This window comes from Coturnix japonica, chromosome 5 (assembly GCF_001577835.2).
Source record: "Coturnix japonica isolate 7356 chromosome 5, Coturnix japonica 2.1, whole genome shotgun sequence".
Taxonomy (NCBI): domain Eukaryota; kingdom Metazoa; phylum Chordata; class Aves; order Galliformes; family Phasianidae; genus Coturnix; species Coturnix japonica.
Window position 1 is genome coordinate 52,448,241 of NC_029520.1, and position 18,525 is coordinate 52,466,765.

The 18,525-nt window shown below is 45.9% G+C and overlaps 1 protein-coding gene across 1 annotated transcript in view; it reads right to left on the reverse strand.

Annotated features, from left to right (window-relative positions):
* Positions 1–18,525, reverse strand: part of MAP4K5 (mitogen-activated protein kinase kinase kinase kinase 5) — a 52,431-nt gene that overhangs the window by 12,180 nt on the left and 21,726 nt on the right. Inside the window, exons 3-17 of the mRNA XM_032445127.1 lie at positions 15,507–15,597; positions 14,231–14,295; positions 13,460–13,515; positions 12,180–12,227; positions 12,047–12,089; positions 10,487–10,559; positions 9,456–9,584; positions 8,915–8,974; positions 7,737–7,818; positions 7,014–7,130; positions 6,615–6,693; positions 5,093–5,151; positions 4,081–4,145; positions 865–907; positions 188–398 (exon numbers count right to left, since the gene is read on the reverse strand). Coding sequence (XP_032301018.1) covers positions 188–398; positions 865–907; positions 4,081–4,145; positions 5,093–5,151; positions 6,615–6,693; positions 7,014–7,130; positions 7,737–7,818; positions 8,915–8,974; positions 9,456–9,584; positions 10,487–10,559; positions 12,047–12,089; positions 12,180–12,227; positions 13,460–13,515; positions 14,231–14,295; positions 15,507–15,597 — 1,221 coding nt within the window. The remainder of the gene's footprint in view (positions 1–187; positions 399–864; positions 908–4,080; positions 4,146–5,092; positions 5,152–6,614; positions 6,694–7,013; positions 7,131–7,736; positions 7,819–8,914; positions 8,975–9,455; positions 9,585–10,486; positions 10,560–12,046; positions 12,090–12,179; positions 12,228–13,459; positions 13,516–14,230; positions 14,296–15,506; positions 15,598–18,525) is intronic.

The following is an 18,525-nucleotide window of genomic DNA, read 5'->3' on the forward strand; positions in this document are numbered from 1 at the left end:
AGATTCCCTGTTTGGGATTTCCACCGTGGGTCATGGCTCTAATAAGAACCAGCCCCCACATTACAAGGAAAGCTGTGCTTTGCGGTCAGTCTGTATTAAAATAACTGTCTACTAAAAACAAGGCAGATCCCAAACTGATTTCCCTTTACAGGAAACAAGTCACCTTTAGGAAATGCAATGCATTTACCCAAGTCGCTGTATCTAGCTGTGAGCAATCCCGGGCTACTGATGCTGCTGGTCATACCAATGGGGGAAGAATCAGCTTGAGGCCCACAGACAGGAATACTCTGCCTCCTATGGGCCGGTGGGGCTCTGTTCTGTGAGTCAGGGAAGTGTTTTATCGTCTGAGATTTCTCATCATCCGGGAGGTTTTCCTCAGGGTAGCTGTTTATTCTTGGCTGCAACAAACAAAAGAGGTGACGATTACCTGGGAAACGGCATCCTGAAGCTCACACTTAAGGCAAATTTTAACTCAGGACACACTGCTGCTACGTTAAAAGGGAAACAGCTTTAAGCAAAGGCATTTGCCAGAAGAATAATCTACGGGGTATTCCTTCTCTGGAGGACAAATCCCAGCAGCAGGCAGAACACTGACTGAAAGGAGATTCCACACAGCATGCTCCCTGTAAGGCAGAAATACCTAAAAGCCACTTTGCCAAGGGCAGCACACAATGCAGGAGTTCCCACAGGTCAAGACAAGACTGTACGGACTGCAAGCCAGCAAAAACATGAAGGCACACAAAGCTTGTCTGCAAGTGGTATTTAACAGGACTTACAACCTACTGAGCGCATCCAAGGGCAGCACTGCAGAGGCTGCACAAATGGGGCTTTGCTGCCTCAAAGCCCTGAAACCCAGTCACTTACCTTAGGGGGCAGAGGAGGCGGCCCTGCTCGCTTTAGGGTTGACCTAAAATGAAAAGATGCAGTAGCCGTCTCAGTTAAACCAACAACAGAAATGGAACAGCTTGAGAACAAAGACTGTAAGTAAGAGAAGCTTGATGCATGGAAAAGACTGACTGCAGCTTTGCACAAATGGAGCTAAACCAGAAGTCCAAGGTTGGTGGTGGGGGAGGAAAGCGTGTTAATGTTGTTAGAGGTGTTTTTAATAAAAACTTGCATTCTTTCATAAATGAAGCTGTCAGAGAGCAGTGCATGATAAGCACATCACATACATTAGGGGACTGCTGCTCTGAAGGCACCACCCTCCCACTATTTGAATGTTGCTTTTCTGCTTGTTTTTCTAGAAAATGCTTCCTGACAGTGAAAATGCAGCATTTCTGGACCAGCCAGTAAGTCATGTCACGGAGCAGCGTCCTCCCTGCATTTGTCAAAGAGGCAAAACAAGATCAATGGACATCTATGAACACCAGACCAAACTACATCCGAACTCAGGGCCCAGCAGCACGCACGTTTCCAACCACTCCGTGCACTTTGCAGCTTTTGTTCTGGCTCAGTCCAGCAGAGGAGCATCACAAACCCCCCAGAGCTCTGCAGGGATATCTGCAGGCCCACGGCACTGTTAGGCCTGGATGGATTGGATTAGTCAGTGCCAAGTCGGCTTGCAAGTATCAGGTGCTTCCACACACCCCAAGAGAGGAGAGCAAGGGAGAAAGCATCGCTGTGCATATGTCCTCCAGATGGGCAGACAACCAGACAAGCGTGCGTTAGACCTTGGAGCACAACCAGCCTTTGCTTTATGAGTGGCAAAGCTGCCTGCAGCCTTTTAAAAGAGCTTCTGCCAGAGCACTGCCTGCTAGCGGAGCCAATGCAGCTGCACATGAAGGAGGTTCACTCACTCTTCAACATCTTCGCTCCCATCGCCAAATTTTGTAAGCAGTCCCCTAGGCGAAACGTTGATACAATTAAAGAGTTCTGCTCTGAGGTGCAACCAAATCCATTGGTGACACCATTCAGAACGAGCACCTCCCAGCCCCTCTCAAAACAAAGCACTCTCCCTCACTGCATTAAGCCCCCTTGGAATTGGCACAGCCCCTTCCTTCCCTCCCCACCTGCCCCCAGGAATCATTATAGCTCCCTTCCACACCTACTGCTATCAGTGTACCATTCCTTTCCCTATGTGGCACTGTAAATATTGCCAAATGCCTACTTAGTGCAATCAAAAAGGGGAAAACAGAGGAAGTTGCTGGGGGACAAATGGAGAAAGGCCTTTGCAAAGAAAAAGCAGCAGCAGGTGTCCTCCTCTAGCGCTGTATGCCCATGACACAGCCTGCTTCCCATCACTGCAAAGTGCTGATTCAAAGCTACCCAAGGGCAGGAAGAGAAATTGTGGCTGGAGGCTCAGGGCAGCCCTGGGAATATCATTCAGGGACAAAAAATTCAATTCATTCGTGTTTAAGATGGCGATGTCCAAGTTGTGTCTAAAAAAGATGCAGATTACGTGGACTGCATGTGCAAACACATTCCTTAGGATGCTGTGGTGGTGCTGTGAAGTCTGGGCTCCTGCAGCCAGCAGGACTGAGCTGGAAGGGGCTGTCCAGGCTGCAGAAAGACAGAGCAACACACAGCCCCGCAGACAAAGCATCGGCCTCGAGTGCAGAGACCTGAATGCCATCAGCACACATCGCTCATGTCACCCAGCAGGGAATGGGGGCAGCCCTAACAGGAAAATGGAAACATGTTGCACAAAAAGTAACACATACAACTCTACATGGCTACACAATTTCCCTACAACGTATTCATTCTGAAGGAAAAAACAGCTGTGGGCAGGAACTAGCAAAAAACTGACAGAACAAAGGCCCACCCGTCCATAAACCCCAGCTCCATAAGGCAGAAAATCAATACAAGAAGTCATTTCTGAATGCTACAAAACACTGGGAAAAGCCATCAAACAAGGCCCATGTCCAGGTGCAGTGTCTGTCGTGCTGATCTCCAGCAAAGTGATTCTGGAGTTGAACAGATTCATCACCACGGCTGATAACAGCCCTGGCATGCGGAGAGCTGCAGTGCACCGTGCAGCCCTGGGGTTACACAGCACTGCAGGGCACACACCAGAGCTGCATTTCCTGCAGGAAGATGGGAACTCCAAGCCCACGTCCCTGCTGCTGCCCGCACGGAGCTCAGCGCTCATCACAAAGGATTTCGGGCTCACAGGGGTCATGCAAACAGAACAGGAATGAGAGGAGTGACCATCACTAATGGACAGGTAAAGGCAGGGCCTTGAAAGCCATGCAGAACTTGTACTATGATGACAGTGGGAACAGAAAACTGAACTGAACTTAAAAAGACCCATGCATGCTACTCAGCTCCAAACAAAGCTGGGAAATGGGCTGTTTGCTTGGCCATTATTTCAACCTAAAGACCATCTTCCCTGCATACCCACATCACTACTGCTGAGCTTTCATCCTGCTGCTCACAAACTCCAAATCACAGCATAGCCTGAGTTGCAAAGACCCACAGTGCTCACCCAGTTCCAACCCCCTGCTGTGTGCAGGGTCACCAACCAGCAGCCCAGGCTGCCCAGAGCCACATCCAGCCTGGCCTTGAATGCCTGCAGGGATGGGGCATCCACAGCCTCCTTGGGCAACCTGTTCCCAAACCCTGTGCAGGGTGACGACACCCCCAGCACTCACAGCACTGCATGAGCTCTTTTCTGCTTTGCTTACTGCCAAGCCCTGACTGCAGCCACAGGATGTCACAGCTACATGAGCAGCTCATGACAGCAGTGTGAGGGCAGCACAGGATCTGAACTCAGCCCTTGCAAGGTTACTGCTTTTCCTCTCAAAAATTACCTCTGGCAGCATTATTTCAGCAGGGCTGGCATACCTGGATGCTTTGCTTTCCATCTACAAGTCTTAAGTAAACCACTGTTCATCATTAAAAGAGATTAAAATCTACTCCTAAGATGAGGACCAACCAACTGCAGAACAACTGCAAACCAGGTAAAATTCCATTTCATTTCATTTCATTTCATTTCATTTCATTTCATTTCATTTCATTTCATTTCTTTCTAAATGGACTTGAGCTGATGGTTTGCTTTCCCAGCTCAACATGTTTTCTTTCAGACCCTGTTTTCCCATTAAGTCACACAAAACCCCAGACGATTTTAAACTCTGTACTCACTTGCTGCTTCCACCTTCAACAAAAGGATTCCAATGCGAAGCAAAGTCGGTGCCAGCTGCCACAACCTGAGGATGCAGGGATGGTTATTGCTTTTTCCCCTATCAAATGGAACCCACAGCACAGAGAGTCCTGGGACAGTATCAAGCAACCCATAAGAATAAAACAAACCCCCAAAGTGAGGTCATGTTTTACAGTATCATTACAGATATTGAAAAGATAACGTCTTCTCCTTTGGCTCGGACTGAAAAGCAACATCTGGGAATGGCACAGTGCCGGCAGCAATTAATAAATAACATGAAAGCAACAATTTATGGCAAGAGATGGATTTTCCATTTGGGGCACTTCCAGGAGGCCCAGCACAGCACAGCCACCTCCAGGCTGGGAGCGTTCCTGTCACTGCACACAGAGCAAGGGGACCTCATCAGGAACAGCATGGATAAAGCTCAGAAGTCCCATGCAAAAAAGGATGAACTTTGTTTAAAACACAGAAATGGGATTTTCCTGGAGCACTGATGTCTCCAAATCACAGTTACTGGCAGCTGCTGCTATTTATATCACTTAGAAATGGAGCCCTCATACACACAGCCGAACAGAGACCCAAAAGGAGGCCCACTAATTGCTTTGCAGTGAGCTACCGAGAGCTGCCATCAACTGCAGCAGCTCATGGGGGCAAAATCTCTGCATGCTGTGCTGCGAGAAGCAAGGAGCAAAAACACTCCGATGACATGAAGGTCAGAGACTGAGATGCAGAACAGCCTCTTCCCATTATCAAATTAATTGGCTCTTGTCGATTTTCTCATCTGAGCACGACTCTGCACAGAGCACAGAGGGCAATTCATGTTCTTAAACATGTGGTGATTGTCTGGAGACCAAGAGCAGCCTCCTCATGACTCTGCACACACACACACATACACACACACACACACACACACACACTACAGGGAGCTGAGCTGCAGAACAAGGGGACTGCTTTGATTTTAAGAAAAGAAGGAAAAGCCAACCTTGTCCTTACCATTTCATCCCGAGCTTCTGTTTCTTTCCGCAGCGGGGGCTCAAACTGGAGCTTATCAACTACAAAACATGATGTTGTCTGCTTTAATACGCTCAGCACTGTGCTGATGCCCTCAGTGCTTACTGCAGTGAAACACACGTTGTAGAATGGTGCAGGAATGTTCATAACACCAAAGAGGACTATAAAATGATTATCACACCAAGTCCCATTATTACACAAATGCTCGAATTTGCAAAGGTGAAACACACAGGAAGAGATGAGAAGTAATGCCAAGTTGTAACATGAAAGCACGCTAACATGTAACTGAGTAACCACACACCATTTTTAAGGCATGTGGGAAATAACAAGTAAAAGGCTTTTAACAGTAAGCCTCCTAAAAGTGAGCCGTATGTGACTCAGAGCAGCCAGTATTTATGCTGCCCATGGGCATGTGTCCAAACCCAGAGAGTTTCTGTGCTCAAAATTTCCTCTTAGATCCAACAGAGAAGAGCATCAGTATTGTTTTAAAAGAAATAAAAGGTTCTATGAAAAGAAAATGCGTGGAGCTGGCACAAACCCTGGTGAGAACAGTGATTAAAATCACAAGTCAGGGTCAAGAGGAGGTTTAACCAATGGATTTGGAGCAGTGTGAAGAAAAACACAAAATCACAGAATGGCTGGGGTTGGATGAGAACCACAAAGATCACTTCATTCCAACTCTGCCATGGACAAAATGCTGCCATTTTACTGCATCATATCATAGAGTCACAGAATGGCCTGGGTTGCAAATGCCCACAGTGCTCATCCAGCTCCAACCCCCTGCTGTGTGCAGGGTCACCAACCAGCAGCCCAGGCTGCCCAGAGCCACATCCAGCCTGGCCTTGAATGCCTGCAGGGATGGGGCATCCACAGCCTCCTTGGGCAACCTGTTCCATTGCAAAATAGCAGCTAATGAAAATATAGCAGCATGAAAATATGCCTAATTATCAAGCCACTCTTAATTTTGGGGTTTACCTATAAATAGTCATTTTGTTATTTTAAATAAGGCTTAAAGCACATCAGAGGTCACAGAACTGGAAAAATGACACTGGCTGTCAAAGATTTCTGACTAAACATTACTACACAGCAATGAGATGAAATGAAACAGAACAACATGTGAGTTGTAACTTCAGCTCTGGAAAACTGGTGCTGGCAGAGCTGCCCACAGAGCTGTGGGTGCCCATCCCTGGAGGTGCCCAAGGCCACGGATGGGGCCTGGGCAGCCGTAGCAGGAGGGAAGTATCTCAATCCATGAAGGGGTTGGGGCTGGGTGGGTTTTAAGGTCCCTTCCAACTCAACCACTGTGTGATTCTATGAATGACATAGAATGAAAATATTATTGAAGATTCACATTTATGCACTGCTTCTTCTGCTTTTGTTTCTCATATGTGCCAAGAGCAGAACAGACTTTCCAGGGTATGCAGCTGAACAATGACCCCAACATCCTCCCACTGGCAGAAACAGAGCAACATCACCACATGGGCAAAGCACACTAGGAACTTACAGTTTATCTCCGATGCTGTTCTTTCTGCCCTAACATTCCTGTTTGTAGAACGAATCGTATGGCGAATAACAGAATGAGGCTGCAAGGAAAAAGAAACACACAAGAAGTTCTGTGGTTTTATGTCTGATCTCAATCAACCATCAAACCAACAAGGAGAAAGAAGAGGTGCTGCAGAGTTGCATACTGTAACACACACTGTCTTTGTCCCAGCCAACACCCTGGACCACACTTCCTAGGCCAACTCTGCTGAGATGTCCTGGTTCCTCCAGCACAGCAACTTACAGGAGCTCCAAAAATGGGGCAGTGCCCCTGTCAGGCTGGAGTCTCACATGGTGAGAGCAAAGCAAGATATTTAAAGAGCATTTTTACCCAAAGCCAGAAAATGAAAGATGTTCTTACCTCAAAATCGTCATCATCCACTTCACTGCAGTGCGTGTGGTTGTCAGGATTATTAACTTTGTCCAACAGCTCAACTGCTAAAGACCGTGAAAGACCAGGCTGCCCTACAAAGCTGTGCTAAAACCACAAAAGAGAACAAGTTACAATACGCAACTTGAAATAACAAACGTTCAATTCAGAATTCCACTGCACTTTGCCTCTTTTCTGGGGCTCAACCATTTCTGTAGTGGCAGCCCAGTGGTTATACTTGACAGCCCCCCACTAAGCAAGGAAATGACACACTTTGGGCCAGTTGTAAATTGGAAAGTAATCTCAAACAATTACACGTTAACTTCATCTGTTTATACAATAAGCAGCTCGGTCAAGGTTAGTAAGGCATGAACAAATGTGAAACAGATCAGTTTTCTGGTTGCGTGGCAGGAAGGCTCAACATCTACTTGGCTACGCCTTACGTGCTGATGCTGATCTTGTACAGAGGACATGCTGAAAAGAGAACAAGACAACTTTCTGCTATTATCCCTACCAAACATCATATAAATCCTTGTCCCTAAACAAAATCTCGCTACTTCTCACACATGACTATTGCCTCTTTCATTCAGATCCCACCACACACTGCAGGATCAGAGACAGAACACTGATCCAGTTTGATTTCCCATTGACGAGTTGCTCACTTAGAAGCAAGAGATTATCTACGGTTGTTGCAAAATGCCTCCTATCACTTACAGCAAGGAGTCTGTCTGCTGTTGGTCTCTTCTTTGGGTTTTTTGTAAGTGCTATTTTGACGAAGTTATGGAATGTTGATGACCTTAAAGAAAGAAAAATGAGGTTTGATATTTAAGCTTTCAGGAAGATATTTCTGACTTAAATGTAGTTAAATGAACAGATGGCAAAGGGATGCACTAAGTTAGAATGCTGCCCAAGTACCTCAATGCACCCCAGGTTTGAATAATTATGTTTCCAAGTTAACAAAATAGGGGAAATGTAAGGCCAACTACTGGAACTTGCACAGCAAAAGCTTCAATAGCACACAGAAAACAAACCAAACACAGGGCACTATTTCAGCTTTTTCCAGGGTCAACTGTTACAGAACCGAGCACTGGAAATAAAGACTGTGACTCAGCCACCAGGCAAACACTCAAACTCCAGGCAAACCAACATAACTTGGCTACAGATAGGAAAATAAAGTACAAAGTTCTAGACTAAGTCCAGTCTTTATGCTGGTTCTTGTTCTGTGGGCAACATTAGCTCAGTTATATTGGATTCTGGATTACATCCTGCTGCGGGTGCTCAGTTCCTCTTTTCTTTCTTCAGAGGCACTTGGAACAACCAGTGAGCTGCTTCTCACTGAGCCTTCCTTCAGCTGAGGTCACATCTCAAGGCAATGAGTTTAAAACCAATCTATGCTATTGTTCACAGCCTTCCACCTTCAATAGTGACAAGTATGAAGAAAAGCTGAGGGAACTGGGCTTGTTTAGCTTGAAAAAGAGAAGGCTGCAGGGAGACCTCATTGTGGCCTTGCAGTACTTGAAGGGAGTATATAAACAGGAGGGGGAATGGCTGTTTGTGAGGGTGGGCAGTGACAGGACAAGGGGGAATGGTTTGAAACTGAGACAGGGGAGGCTGAGGTTGGATCTTAGGAGGAAGTTTTTCCCCCAGAGGGTGGCTGACGCACTGGAACAGGTATGCCCAAGTGAGGCTGTGGAGCCCCATCCTGGCACGGATCCAAGGCCCAGGCTGGCCATTAGGCTCGGCAGCTGGGCTCTGCTGTTTGGTGACCCTGCACCACAGCCGGGGTTGAGAGCTGGATGAGCACTGTGGGCCTTTGCAACCCAGGCCATTCATACAGTACTTTTTTGTTCATACTGTCTACAACACACTGAGCAAGAAAAGGCTTAACCTACCATTCGCCTTTTCCTTTAGCTTTGTGGTTGAAAATTACTTTTGACATTAAGAACAAAGCCCTGAAGGTAAAGGAAAAAAATGTTAATATATGGTGAAAAAAATCCATTTTCATCCTGGTATCTAAGCGCTTTAAATTAATACTTAGATAAGAACCATAATGGTGAAACTGGATTGCAGCCTCTGCTGGTTAGAGGACAGAATTGGAAAGCTGCTGATTTTCTTATCTTTAAGTTACATCTTTTTAATGCCATGCATAATCCTGTTAAGCATAAGGTTAGGGTTTCTCTACTGATTTATTATGCTTAATCACTGTGTTGCAGACACTACAATTAAAATAATAATGTTTAAATCTCCATTTAGAATTTCAATTCTAACTTTAAGCCTTCAGCTTGGACCGTTGTCTTCAACACAGACACGACCCATGCAGCAAGGAGTTGTTTGGTGAAGGAGCCCGGAAGAAAACTGTGCTGCAGGCAAACAGTCCCTGCTGGCTGCTGAAGGGGCTCAGTGTGTAAGCAGGGTGTCCATGCTCACCAGAACCTCATGGGGTGCAGGTCGAACATGGGGGGGATAGCTCCCAGCTCGATGGCTGTGATGCCAACTGCCCAGATGTCACAGAGCTGGTTGTAGCCGCCATTCTTCTCCACGCCGGCCACCTTCTGGGCCATCCTACAAAGAGAAGGCATCGATCGTCAGAGAAGACAGCAAAGAGCCAAACAGGAATCCTACTGCATCACACATGAGTCACACAGCACGACAGGTGACTTGCGGTGCAGAAAGCCCCACCAGAAGGCTGCTGTGCCACCCCTCACCCGGCAGCAGGGCAGAAAACACAGGCTGCGTGTTCTGCCTGAGGTCCACCAAAATGGCCAGCAGAGCTAGGAATAGACCCAGAGCCTCATGACTCCTGGTGCAATGCTTTAATGACCAGATAATCTTCCTGCCCTGCGTCCTCCTGCTGTGGGATAAGGAGGCCAGTGAACAATTAAATGCCATTGTCTGGATTAAGCTGCACGTAGACATCGAGTCAGCACTAAGAACATCACCCTGAGAGAAAGGCATCTGGTAGTGTCAGAACTTTAAAAAGCAGTTAATTTACACGCATAATCCAGCTACAGAATCCATGCTGATATGACTGCATATTGAATACTGTCTTACATGGAAAATTAAGTACTAGAGATGATTAAAAGATGGTTTAAAAACTGTTTATCTGCTCTGCAGAAGGAATTGTGAAGAAAACTGAAAGACATCCTTGGGTCAATTCACAACAAGAACAAGAAGTTAGTAAGAAGAAACTAAAATGGCCATTAGGCTGCCCAGGAGGCTTGATTGCCCATTCCCTGCAGGCATCAATGGCCGTGATGGCCTCTGGGCAGCCTGGCTGCTGTTGGTGACCCTGCAGCACAGCAGGGGTTGGAGCTGGATGAGCACTGTGGGCCTTTGCAACCCAGGTCATTCTATGGTTCTATGATTCTAATACACATTCAGATCCTAAGAACCTGAGCTCTTGGCATGATTTGTAAATACAGGCTTAGCTTTGCAAGCATACAGCAATGGAAATAGTTTCTTACCAGTAAGGGGTACCGATAAATGATTTCCTCTTCGCAATGGTGGCTGTTATTTTTGCTGCTACACCAAAGTCAGCTGGAAAATGAAACCATCATTCATTTAGAAACCCAATTTTAACACTCCAATTCCACTCTAGGAAGTGCCACGTGATAAAAAGCACTCTTCCCTAATGCAAATTAAAAATTCATTCAGCTTCAACAGTTGAAGGTTATTAATAAGATCAGCTGCTGCCAGTGAAGAAACATTTCTGAATTAAAGCCATTAGTTTCTACACGCAGCTCACTCACAGTCCTGCTCCTCTCCTCACTGGTTTTCCATCTCACCAAGCAGCAACCTCACCAAATTCAGCATGTATTCAATGTAACAGCCGGGAGGAAAACCAGTCTCCTGCTTTGGAAACAGTAATATTACTGCTATTTAGAGAGGCGCCATTGGGGGCCATCTGTTCTTGCTTCTGGAGATTGAGTCTAGGGGACAATTAACCCTTACTGAAAGCTGAGAGCTGCAAGCAATCAGGTGGTCTTACAGAGCCAGAAGTCATTCAGGTCCAGCTATATTTTTATTGCACCTGTAGCATGATAGCTGGAGGATAGTTGTGGACAGACCTACCTAGTTTGTCAGGCTAATACAAGGTACCCAGCGTGTAAGCCAAGTTTAATGGAGCTGGTGGAAACTCCTATCAGTTTGAAGGTTTTTACTTTCTGAGGGGCAGCAAAGCCCTGTTTCAACCCAAGATGATCACTGCCTCATTCTGTCTCCCAGGATGTTTCCTTGTCTGCTCCTTCCTTTCTGAAGAGCCCTCACAGCATGTAGGCTCCTATGAAGAGGCTGCAGACAGGTATATGAGAGTTTTGACAAAAGATTTGGCCTGCCCGTGCCCCTATAAATGCAAAGTGGCATTAGAGGAAGCCAGCAACACTAATCTCTTTGAGTGCTTGCCTGTGGAACTTGGAGTGCTTGACAAAGGAGTTTCCTCACCTCCACCTGCATGGAAACACCCAATGCCATATGCTGGGTTGGAGGCACAGCCAGGAACAGACCCTGCATTGCAACAGGCTGCCAGGTGCAGAATTGCCCTTCTGGCTAGGAACGTACCCTCCAATATCCAGGTAACCTCAGTCCCAGGGAAAGCTGGGAGGCTTCAGGGCTGGTTGACTGAGAAAAGCACTTACTGCAACTTCGTAACATAATACACTTCTCATCTCATCCATGTGTGTACGCCCATGGATACACACTTTCTGTTGTCAACAACTGACCTCACAGCACTCCCGGATGTTCTTATACGCCGAAGCGCGACACAAGAGGTTTGTGACACAGACATTATCTAATAACACTGGTTGCACCAATGCAGTTTTGCTGTTGTGTGCTTTATCGTTTATAGGAAGCTCGATCACTGCTGCACATGTGCTCAACAAAAACAAGGCCATATGCAATCTGAATATCCTCACCAAGGGAAAACTCCTGCCTTAAAGAAAACATAAAGGAACACTTGCTCGACTCATCATTGACTGCATCCAAAATCTGTTTGCTTTCTGTCTTCATATTAAATTCTGGCCACTTACCTAACTTGACATCTCCGTGATCTGTTAGCAGAATATTTGCACCCTAAAATATAAGAAATAGAATATTAAAATGCACTGTCAGGAGTATTTTCCTGCAGTAGAAGTTTTAAGGGCTCTCAAAGTTCCAAGTTACCTTTATATCTCGGTGCATTTTGCCCTTCATATGCAAATAAGCGAGACCCTGGAAATAAAAAGAGACGCAACCCTTCATTATCACAACTGTTAACAGGTGCCACTCAACCAGTTTTAATTACTGAATGTATTTCATTGGAAAATTAAAGAACTGAGATTCACAGGTAGGAATTGTGCTGGATTCTGTTCCTCATCTCTCCCAGCTCCAGCCAAGGCGTGCGAAGATTCATTTAATCCAATACTGTTTAGCATTTTGTTGGTAAATGGACATTTCCAGAACAAGCCTCAATGCACAGCACTGCTTTCCTTGATTAAATGAGCTATTTTATTGAAATCCTGAAGATTTCAACAGGTGCTCATGTGGCCATTGAGCTGCACGTCCCGCAATACATTCCTGCAGCAGCAGGAGATCAGGAACAGAAGTGCCAAGTAGGTGATTGGATGGGCCTGCACCCCCAGCTCCAGCAGTGAGCAGTTCAGCCACTGCTTCAGGGAAAGGTGTGAGGCTTCGTGATTCTCTTCTGCAGTTACCCACGGATGCAGGCAGTGGGGATGGTTCTATGATTCTATGATGGAAATGTTCCTTGAAGAAACGTTCTGTTTGTATCACCTTATCTTGTATTTCTACAATTACAGGCAATCAGAAAACAAAACACCTGGTTGTAATCTTTTTTCCCTCTACAAATGATTAGAATTTAATGCCATAATCAAGCAGATGTTTTAAAATACATCTCTTTTTAAAAGGGAGTTATTCTTATTACCCAGTTACTTACCCTTTGCTTACAGGCTATTAGCTGCTTTCTGCATCGGCATGCAGAACTTTGTCCTGAGCAACTTCAGCACTGAAGCGCTGTGTATGATCAAGGCATGAAACCTGCCCAGACAGCACTGTGGTCCCAACCTGCAATGACCTGTCTTCCACATTTTCACTGCCACCACCAGCATCACCAAGGAGACAGGAACAGGACTGAGATTTAGTATTTCGGTCCTGCAGTGGGATCCACAGAGACATCTGCTCACGCACCTTTGTAAATTACAGCATGAAAGAAGCACTGCTCTGACAATGATTGTAAGCAAATATTTGCACAACCTTGCCGTGCTTCTTGCTAATTCTTATTTACACGATATGGAAAGCTGTCTGATTGGGCTCAGGTAGACCCCCAGTGCTCACAAATGGAAGTGATGGTACTGCACTCTTCTGAAATCACTCATCTTCTGTCTCTACTTTTGTACACGTTCTGTACCATACATGGCTACAATGCATCTGCAGAAGTACAGTACCTGCAAAGTCTCTCTGCAGACATATGCAATTTGTAGCTCTGACAGAGGTCCCGTCACTGAAAACAAAGATAAGAAGTGTGTAAGTCTGCAGCCTGTAGCGTGTAAATAACATCGTGAAACAGCCAAAAAAGCAGCACTGCCATGAAAGAAAGAGCCTTTTTTACATGGATTGTATTTTACATTGAGCTGAAAAGAGGGTTCTGTTTGTTTGTTTTACAGAAAGGCTTTCTGCAAGAAAAACAACAGCATGTTAATGGAAGACGATATTTGCATGGAGATTCCATATCTAATTAGCACCATTTCTGCTTGTAAGCTTCTTAGAGGTATTTTTTTTTCCCAGTGCCTTCAGAGAAAGGAGATCAGCTACCACTGCACACCAACACTGAATGGTGCAGGGCTGGCAGGGGGCAACTAAAGGCACAGAGGAGCTCACAACGTACAGCAACTGCAGTTACTGAACAGCCCTCCAGCAGGATAAACCAAGCTCCTGTTACCTAACCATCAGGAGTGAAAAGAGCAGTGTGATGATTCAAAAACAAAGTGTGTCCTGGCCTAGAATGGCAGGATATTAACACAGAGCAACTGCTGCCACTTTGACAAGTGCTCTCTACAAAATCTGTTGACTGTAGCTAAAAAGCAGTGTTCATTTCTCAAGAAAACACACACGTAATGCTGCCAGCACCAACCACCTCCCAGTCATTTGCCTGCAAATTTTCCTCTTTGCATAAATCATTCCAAGGGTACAAAGGATAAATTGAGTTCCCAAAGTACCGTGGTAGATATCTTGGAGGGATCCCCCGCCGCAGTACTCCATGCATATCCACAGCTTCTCACGGCTATCGAAAGAAAGGGAAAACACAGGCATCAGAAACTGGTTGATCACTCTCAGAATAAAGAATTTCCCTGATATCCAACCTAAATCTGCCCTCCTTCAACTTCAAACCATTTCCCTTGTCCTGCTGTTATCTGCCCTCTCAAAGAGTTGACTCCCCTCCTGTCTGTAGGCTCCCTTTAGGTCCTGGCAGGCTGCACTGCACCCCCGCAGCCTTCTCTTCTCCATGCTGAACAAGCCCAGCTTCCTTAGCCTGTCAGTCTATCAAAATGAAAGGTCACTGACAGGCTTTTAACTTCTAACTTATCAGACGCTGCTTTAACACTGACCTCGTAACTGCAAGAAAGAAGACGGAGAATAAACACCTGAAGTTTACCTTCTATCAGCAAGAGCACATTAGAGGAGCCAGCTAACTACACAATTTCAATCTGAGATTGACATTACCTAATCACATCTATAAAACCCTACATGACCTGCAGAACTGCTGGGGATTTCAAGCCCCAGCTATTTTGTTCCACTGAAGTCCACTGGGGCTGTACAGATTACTTGAAAAAAATGCAACCTTCCAAGAAATCCATAGGTGAAGCCTTGTAGAAAAAGACCAAATGGGCAAAGCGGTGACATATATTCCTATGGAGCCAACTGATAAACGGCCCTGTTCCACAGAAATGGAAAATCCACCCCAACTTGCTGCATACCATTTAACGTGTGCTTGCAGATGCAGCCAGCTGGCATCGCCTCGCTCTCAATATGCTGCATCTGCAGCACCACAACCAGGAGAAATAGTATTACCAGCAGCCTGCAGTGAGAGCCCTCTTACAGCTCACTGCCTGTACTTTCCCAGCACACAATGCTGCCATTAAATACAATACCCCAAAGCAATTCTGCTCGAGATAAACAGTCAGCTTGTTTTATATTAAGAGTGATAGGCATTTCAAATCCACCCAGCAAAGTGAGTAGGGTTGGATGTGTTGCAAGAGTCTCCAAGGGAAAAGTTTCTTTCTGTTCCTAGTGATAAAAATATTCCAGCCTTTTGGCCAGCAGAGAAAACAAAGTATTAGTCACTTTTTTATTTTGTGTGTTTTTTTTTAAAGCCAGAAGAGAACTGAATGGAATTCAAGCAAGAGCAGAACAGAGAGGATACAAGTAAGAAACCAGAGGGAGACTGCTGTAGGAAAAACCCAGCAGAAATGCAGGTAATGCAGTGCTGTTTACCTGAGATAGCTCCCAAAATAGGCGACTATGTTGCAATGTTTGCATTCTTTTACCATATATATTTCCTGCTGGATCAACGAAAAGTCATCCCCTGAAAAACAGGAAACAGTCGCCATTAGAGCACACAGAAATGAACTTTGAAAGAGATCTGAAAGCGTGTGTGTAACTCACAAACACCAGCCATGGGCTTGGAAACTGCTAAGTCTTCACAAGGGTTTTCTGACACATCAGCCTCTTCAGTAAGTTTTCTACATACATCAGCCTTTCATTTTCCATTCTTTATGATCTGCTTTGGCATGAATATTTCTCAGATGCCAATGGAGAAAGGCTGTCCTGGGAACCTGTGCTCCATGGACCAAGGCAGTTCCACAAGCACAGAGTGCCCTGGCAGGTAAGGAGAGGGCCCTGTAGGATGGGAGCACAATGGAGACTGTCAACCCAATTGCACTGCAGCAGCTCGTGGTGCCTGCAGCACAAGGCTCCCAGCCATGGCTGTATTGACTTCTGGGAGGTAAGGCCAGAGTCACCTCCTGAATCACAGAATTGCGGGGGTTGTAAGGGATCTCTAGAGATCATCGAGTCCAGCCCCCTTGCCACTCCTGATAACCTTCTCTTCCAATTCCTTGGAGATGGCATCCAGAACAAGTTGTTCCTCCACCTTCCTGGGGATGGAGGTGAGGGTGACTGGCCTGTATTTCCTGGGTCCTCCTTCTCACCCTTTCTGAAGACTGGAGAGGCGCTGACTTACCAGCAGCCCTCAGGCACCCATTCTGTTCTCCACAGCCTTTCAAAGACGATAGAGAGTGGTTGGACGATCACTTCTGCCAGCTCACCATGGACTCATCATTAAAAACATTTTGTCTCCAAATGCTCTGCAGCAGCACATGGCCTGCACGCCCACTCAGCCACACTGACTCACAAGGAGAAGCACACACAGAGCCCTCATGGCCCACTCCTGTGAGTGTGTTTGGTGACCAGGGTGGCTCCATCAGTTACCTGAGCCCTCTGGTTGGACTTACACAGCCTGCCAGGACTGATGTGCTGCCTCACAGTGCTGCTCATCACAAAGGAAAACTCAGCTTCATACACATTGAACTGCTCACTCATATAGGGAAAGAAAGTAACTATGAAACACTAAAGGTAGAGAGGGATGCATTTGTACAAACATGCCCAGCAAATCCTTAAAGCTCCTTGAATATTCACAAATGATGTGGAGAAAGACTTCAGTAGGGAAAGAAAACAATAGCAGAGTTTAAAAAAAGACTCTTGACATTTGAAGCACAAACAGTACTTTGCGTAATGAGAAAAAGAAAAGGCAACACAAACTAAGCAACTGAATTCAGTACAGACTTCACACTGTGCTGCTGGCTTTATGGGTCACCTTTCAGCCACAGCATGGCTTGAAGCTGCGCACCCTGCATGTGAGTGCTTGCTATGAACAAAGACATGTTTAGTTTGAACCAGGTGGATGAATCCCTCCTACTTCTGTCACAAACACCCAAAGGGAAATGAGTAGATACTCACCGATACCTCATTTTGAAACTAAGAAGTTTTCCTAGAAAGTTCAATCAAAGCAAGTGTGCAAAGAACCCCCACCCCCACCAAGTACTGCTTTCCTCTAGCAATGCAATTTGTACAAAAGTTCAGATAATGCCAAATCCTCCAATCAAAGCATCTTTCATAAGCAAGAATCAACATTTCAGAAGAGCTAAATGCTGTCATGTGAAAATCGGGGTCAAGAAGTGTTCCAAAGACCAAAAAAACCATCAGTATGCAGCACCCTGAATTGCTCTTCTATATCACCTGGATTGGATCATCTGCCACTGACTACCACCTAACCTGGCCTTGAACACCTCCAGGGATGGACGGGGCATCCACAGCCTCTCTGGGCAGCTGTTCCAGCACCTCACCGCTCTCACAGTAAAGAACTTCCCCCTGATATCCAACCTAAACCTTCCCTCCTTCAACTCCAAACCATTTCCCCTTGTCCTGCTGTTATCTGCCCTTTCAAAGAGTTGACTCCCCTCCTGTCTGTAGGCTCCCTTTAGGTCCTGGCAGGCTGCACTGAGGTCACCCCGCAGCCTTCTCTTCTCCAGGCTGAACAGGCCCAGCTCCCTCAGCCTGTCTTTGTAGGGAGGTGCTGCAGCCTCTGAGCATCTTTGTGGCCTCCTCTGGACCCTCTCCAACAGCTCCCTGTCTTTCTTGTACTGGGGCTCCAGACCTGGACACAGCACTGCAGATGGGGCCTCACAAGGGCAGAGCAGAGAGGGACAATCACCTCCTGTCCCTGCTGGCCACCCCTCTGCTGGTGGAGCGCAGGAGATTCCTATGACTGGACAATTAGAAATGGCTTTAAATTGCCTTAACCTATCATCAGTGTAAAGGTGAAAAATTTTTCCCACCAAAGGTACAACGAGACACTGAACTCACTGCAAAGATGGAGATAACGCTTGTGTGAAGCAACACGCAGAAGATGACCTTTTGATCTGCAACTTCTAAATGGAGAACCTACGCAAGAAATGGGGCAACCTACAGAAAGAGGAATTAAGGATTTGGAAGGAGAGGCCCGGGCTTTAAGTGAGCACAGAGCTGACAGAAAAGTAGCAAGCAGATGGAAAGGAGACGTAAGCATGAGAAAAGTCTGGCCAAAATCTGTCGAAAAAGATCCTCAAAGATCAGACCCAAAGATAGCAGAGAAGATGTATAGCGCTTCAACGACAAGAATGAATTCAAAACAATGGAATTCAGAGTTTCCAGGCAGCTGGAGTATTAATCTTGGCAAGAGATGCTGGAATAGGGCAAAAATTGAATATCCTTGGATAGCATGAAAATAAAGACAAGAGTAAGAGAAAGAATTTGTAGAAAATATTTCATCAAGGAGACGGCAAGATAAGAACCCTCAGTTCCAGGCTGATATTATATCCATAGAAAGAGCTTTTCGGCTGTTTTAGTCATCAGAGATCTCCTGATGCCTAATAGCACGGAATTGGAAAAATGTCCTGTCTACTCACATGTTTGC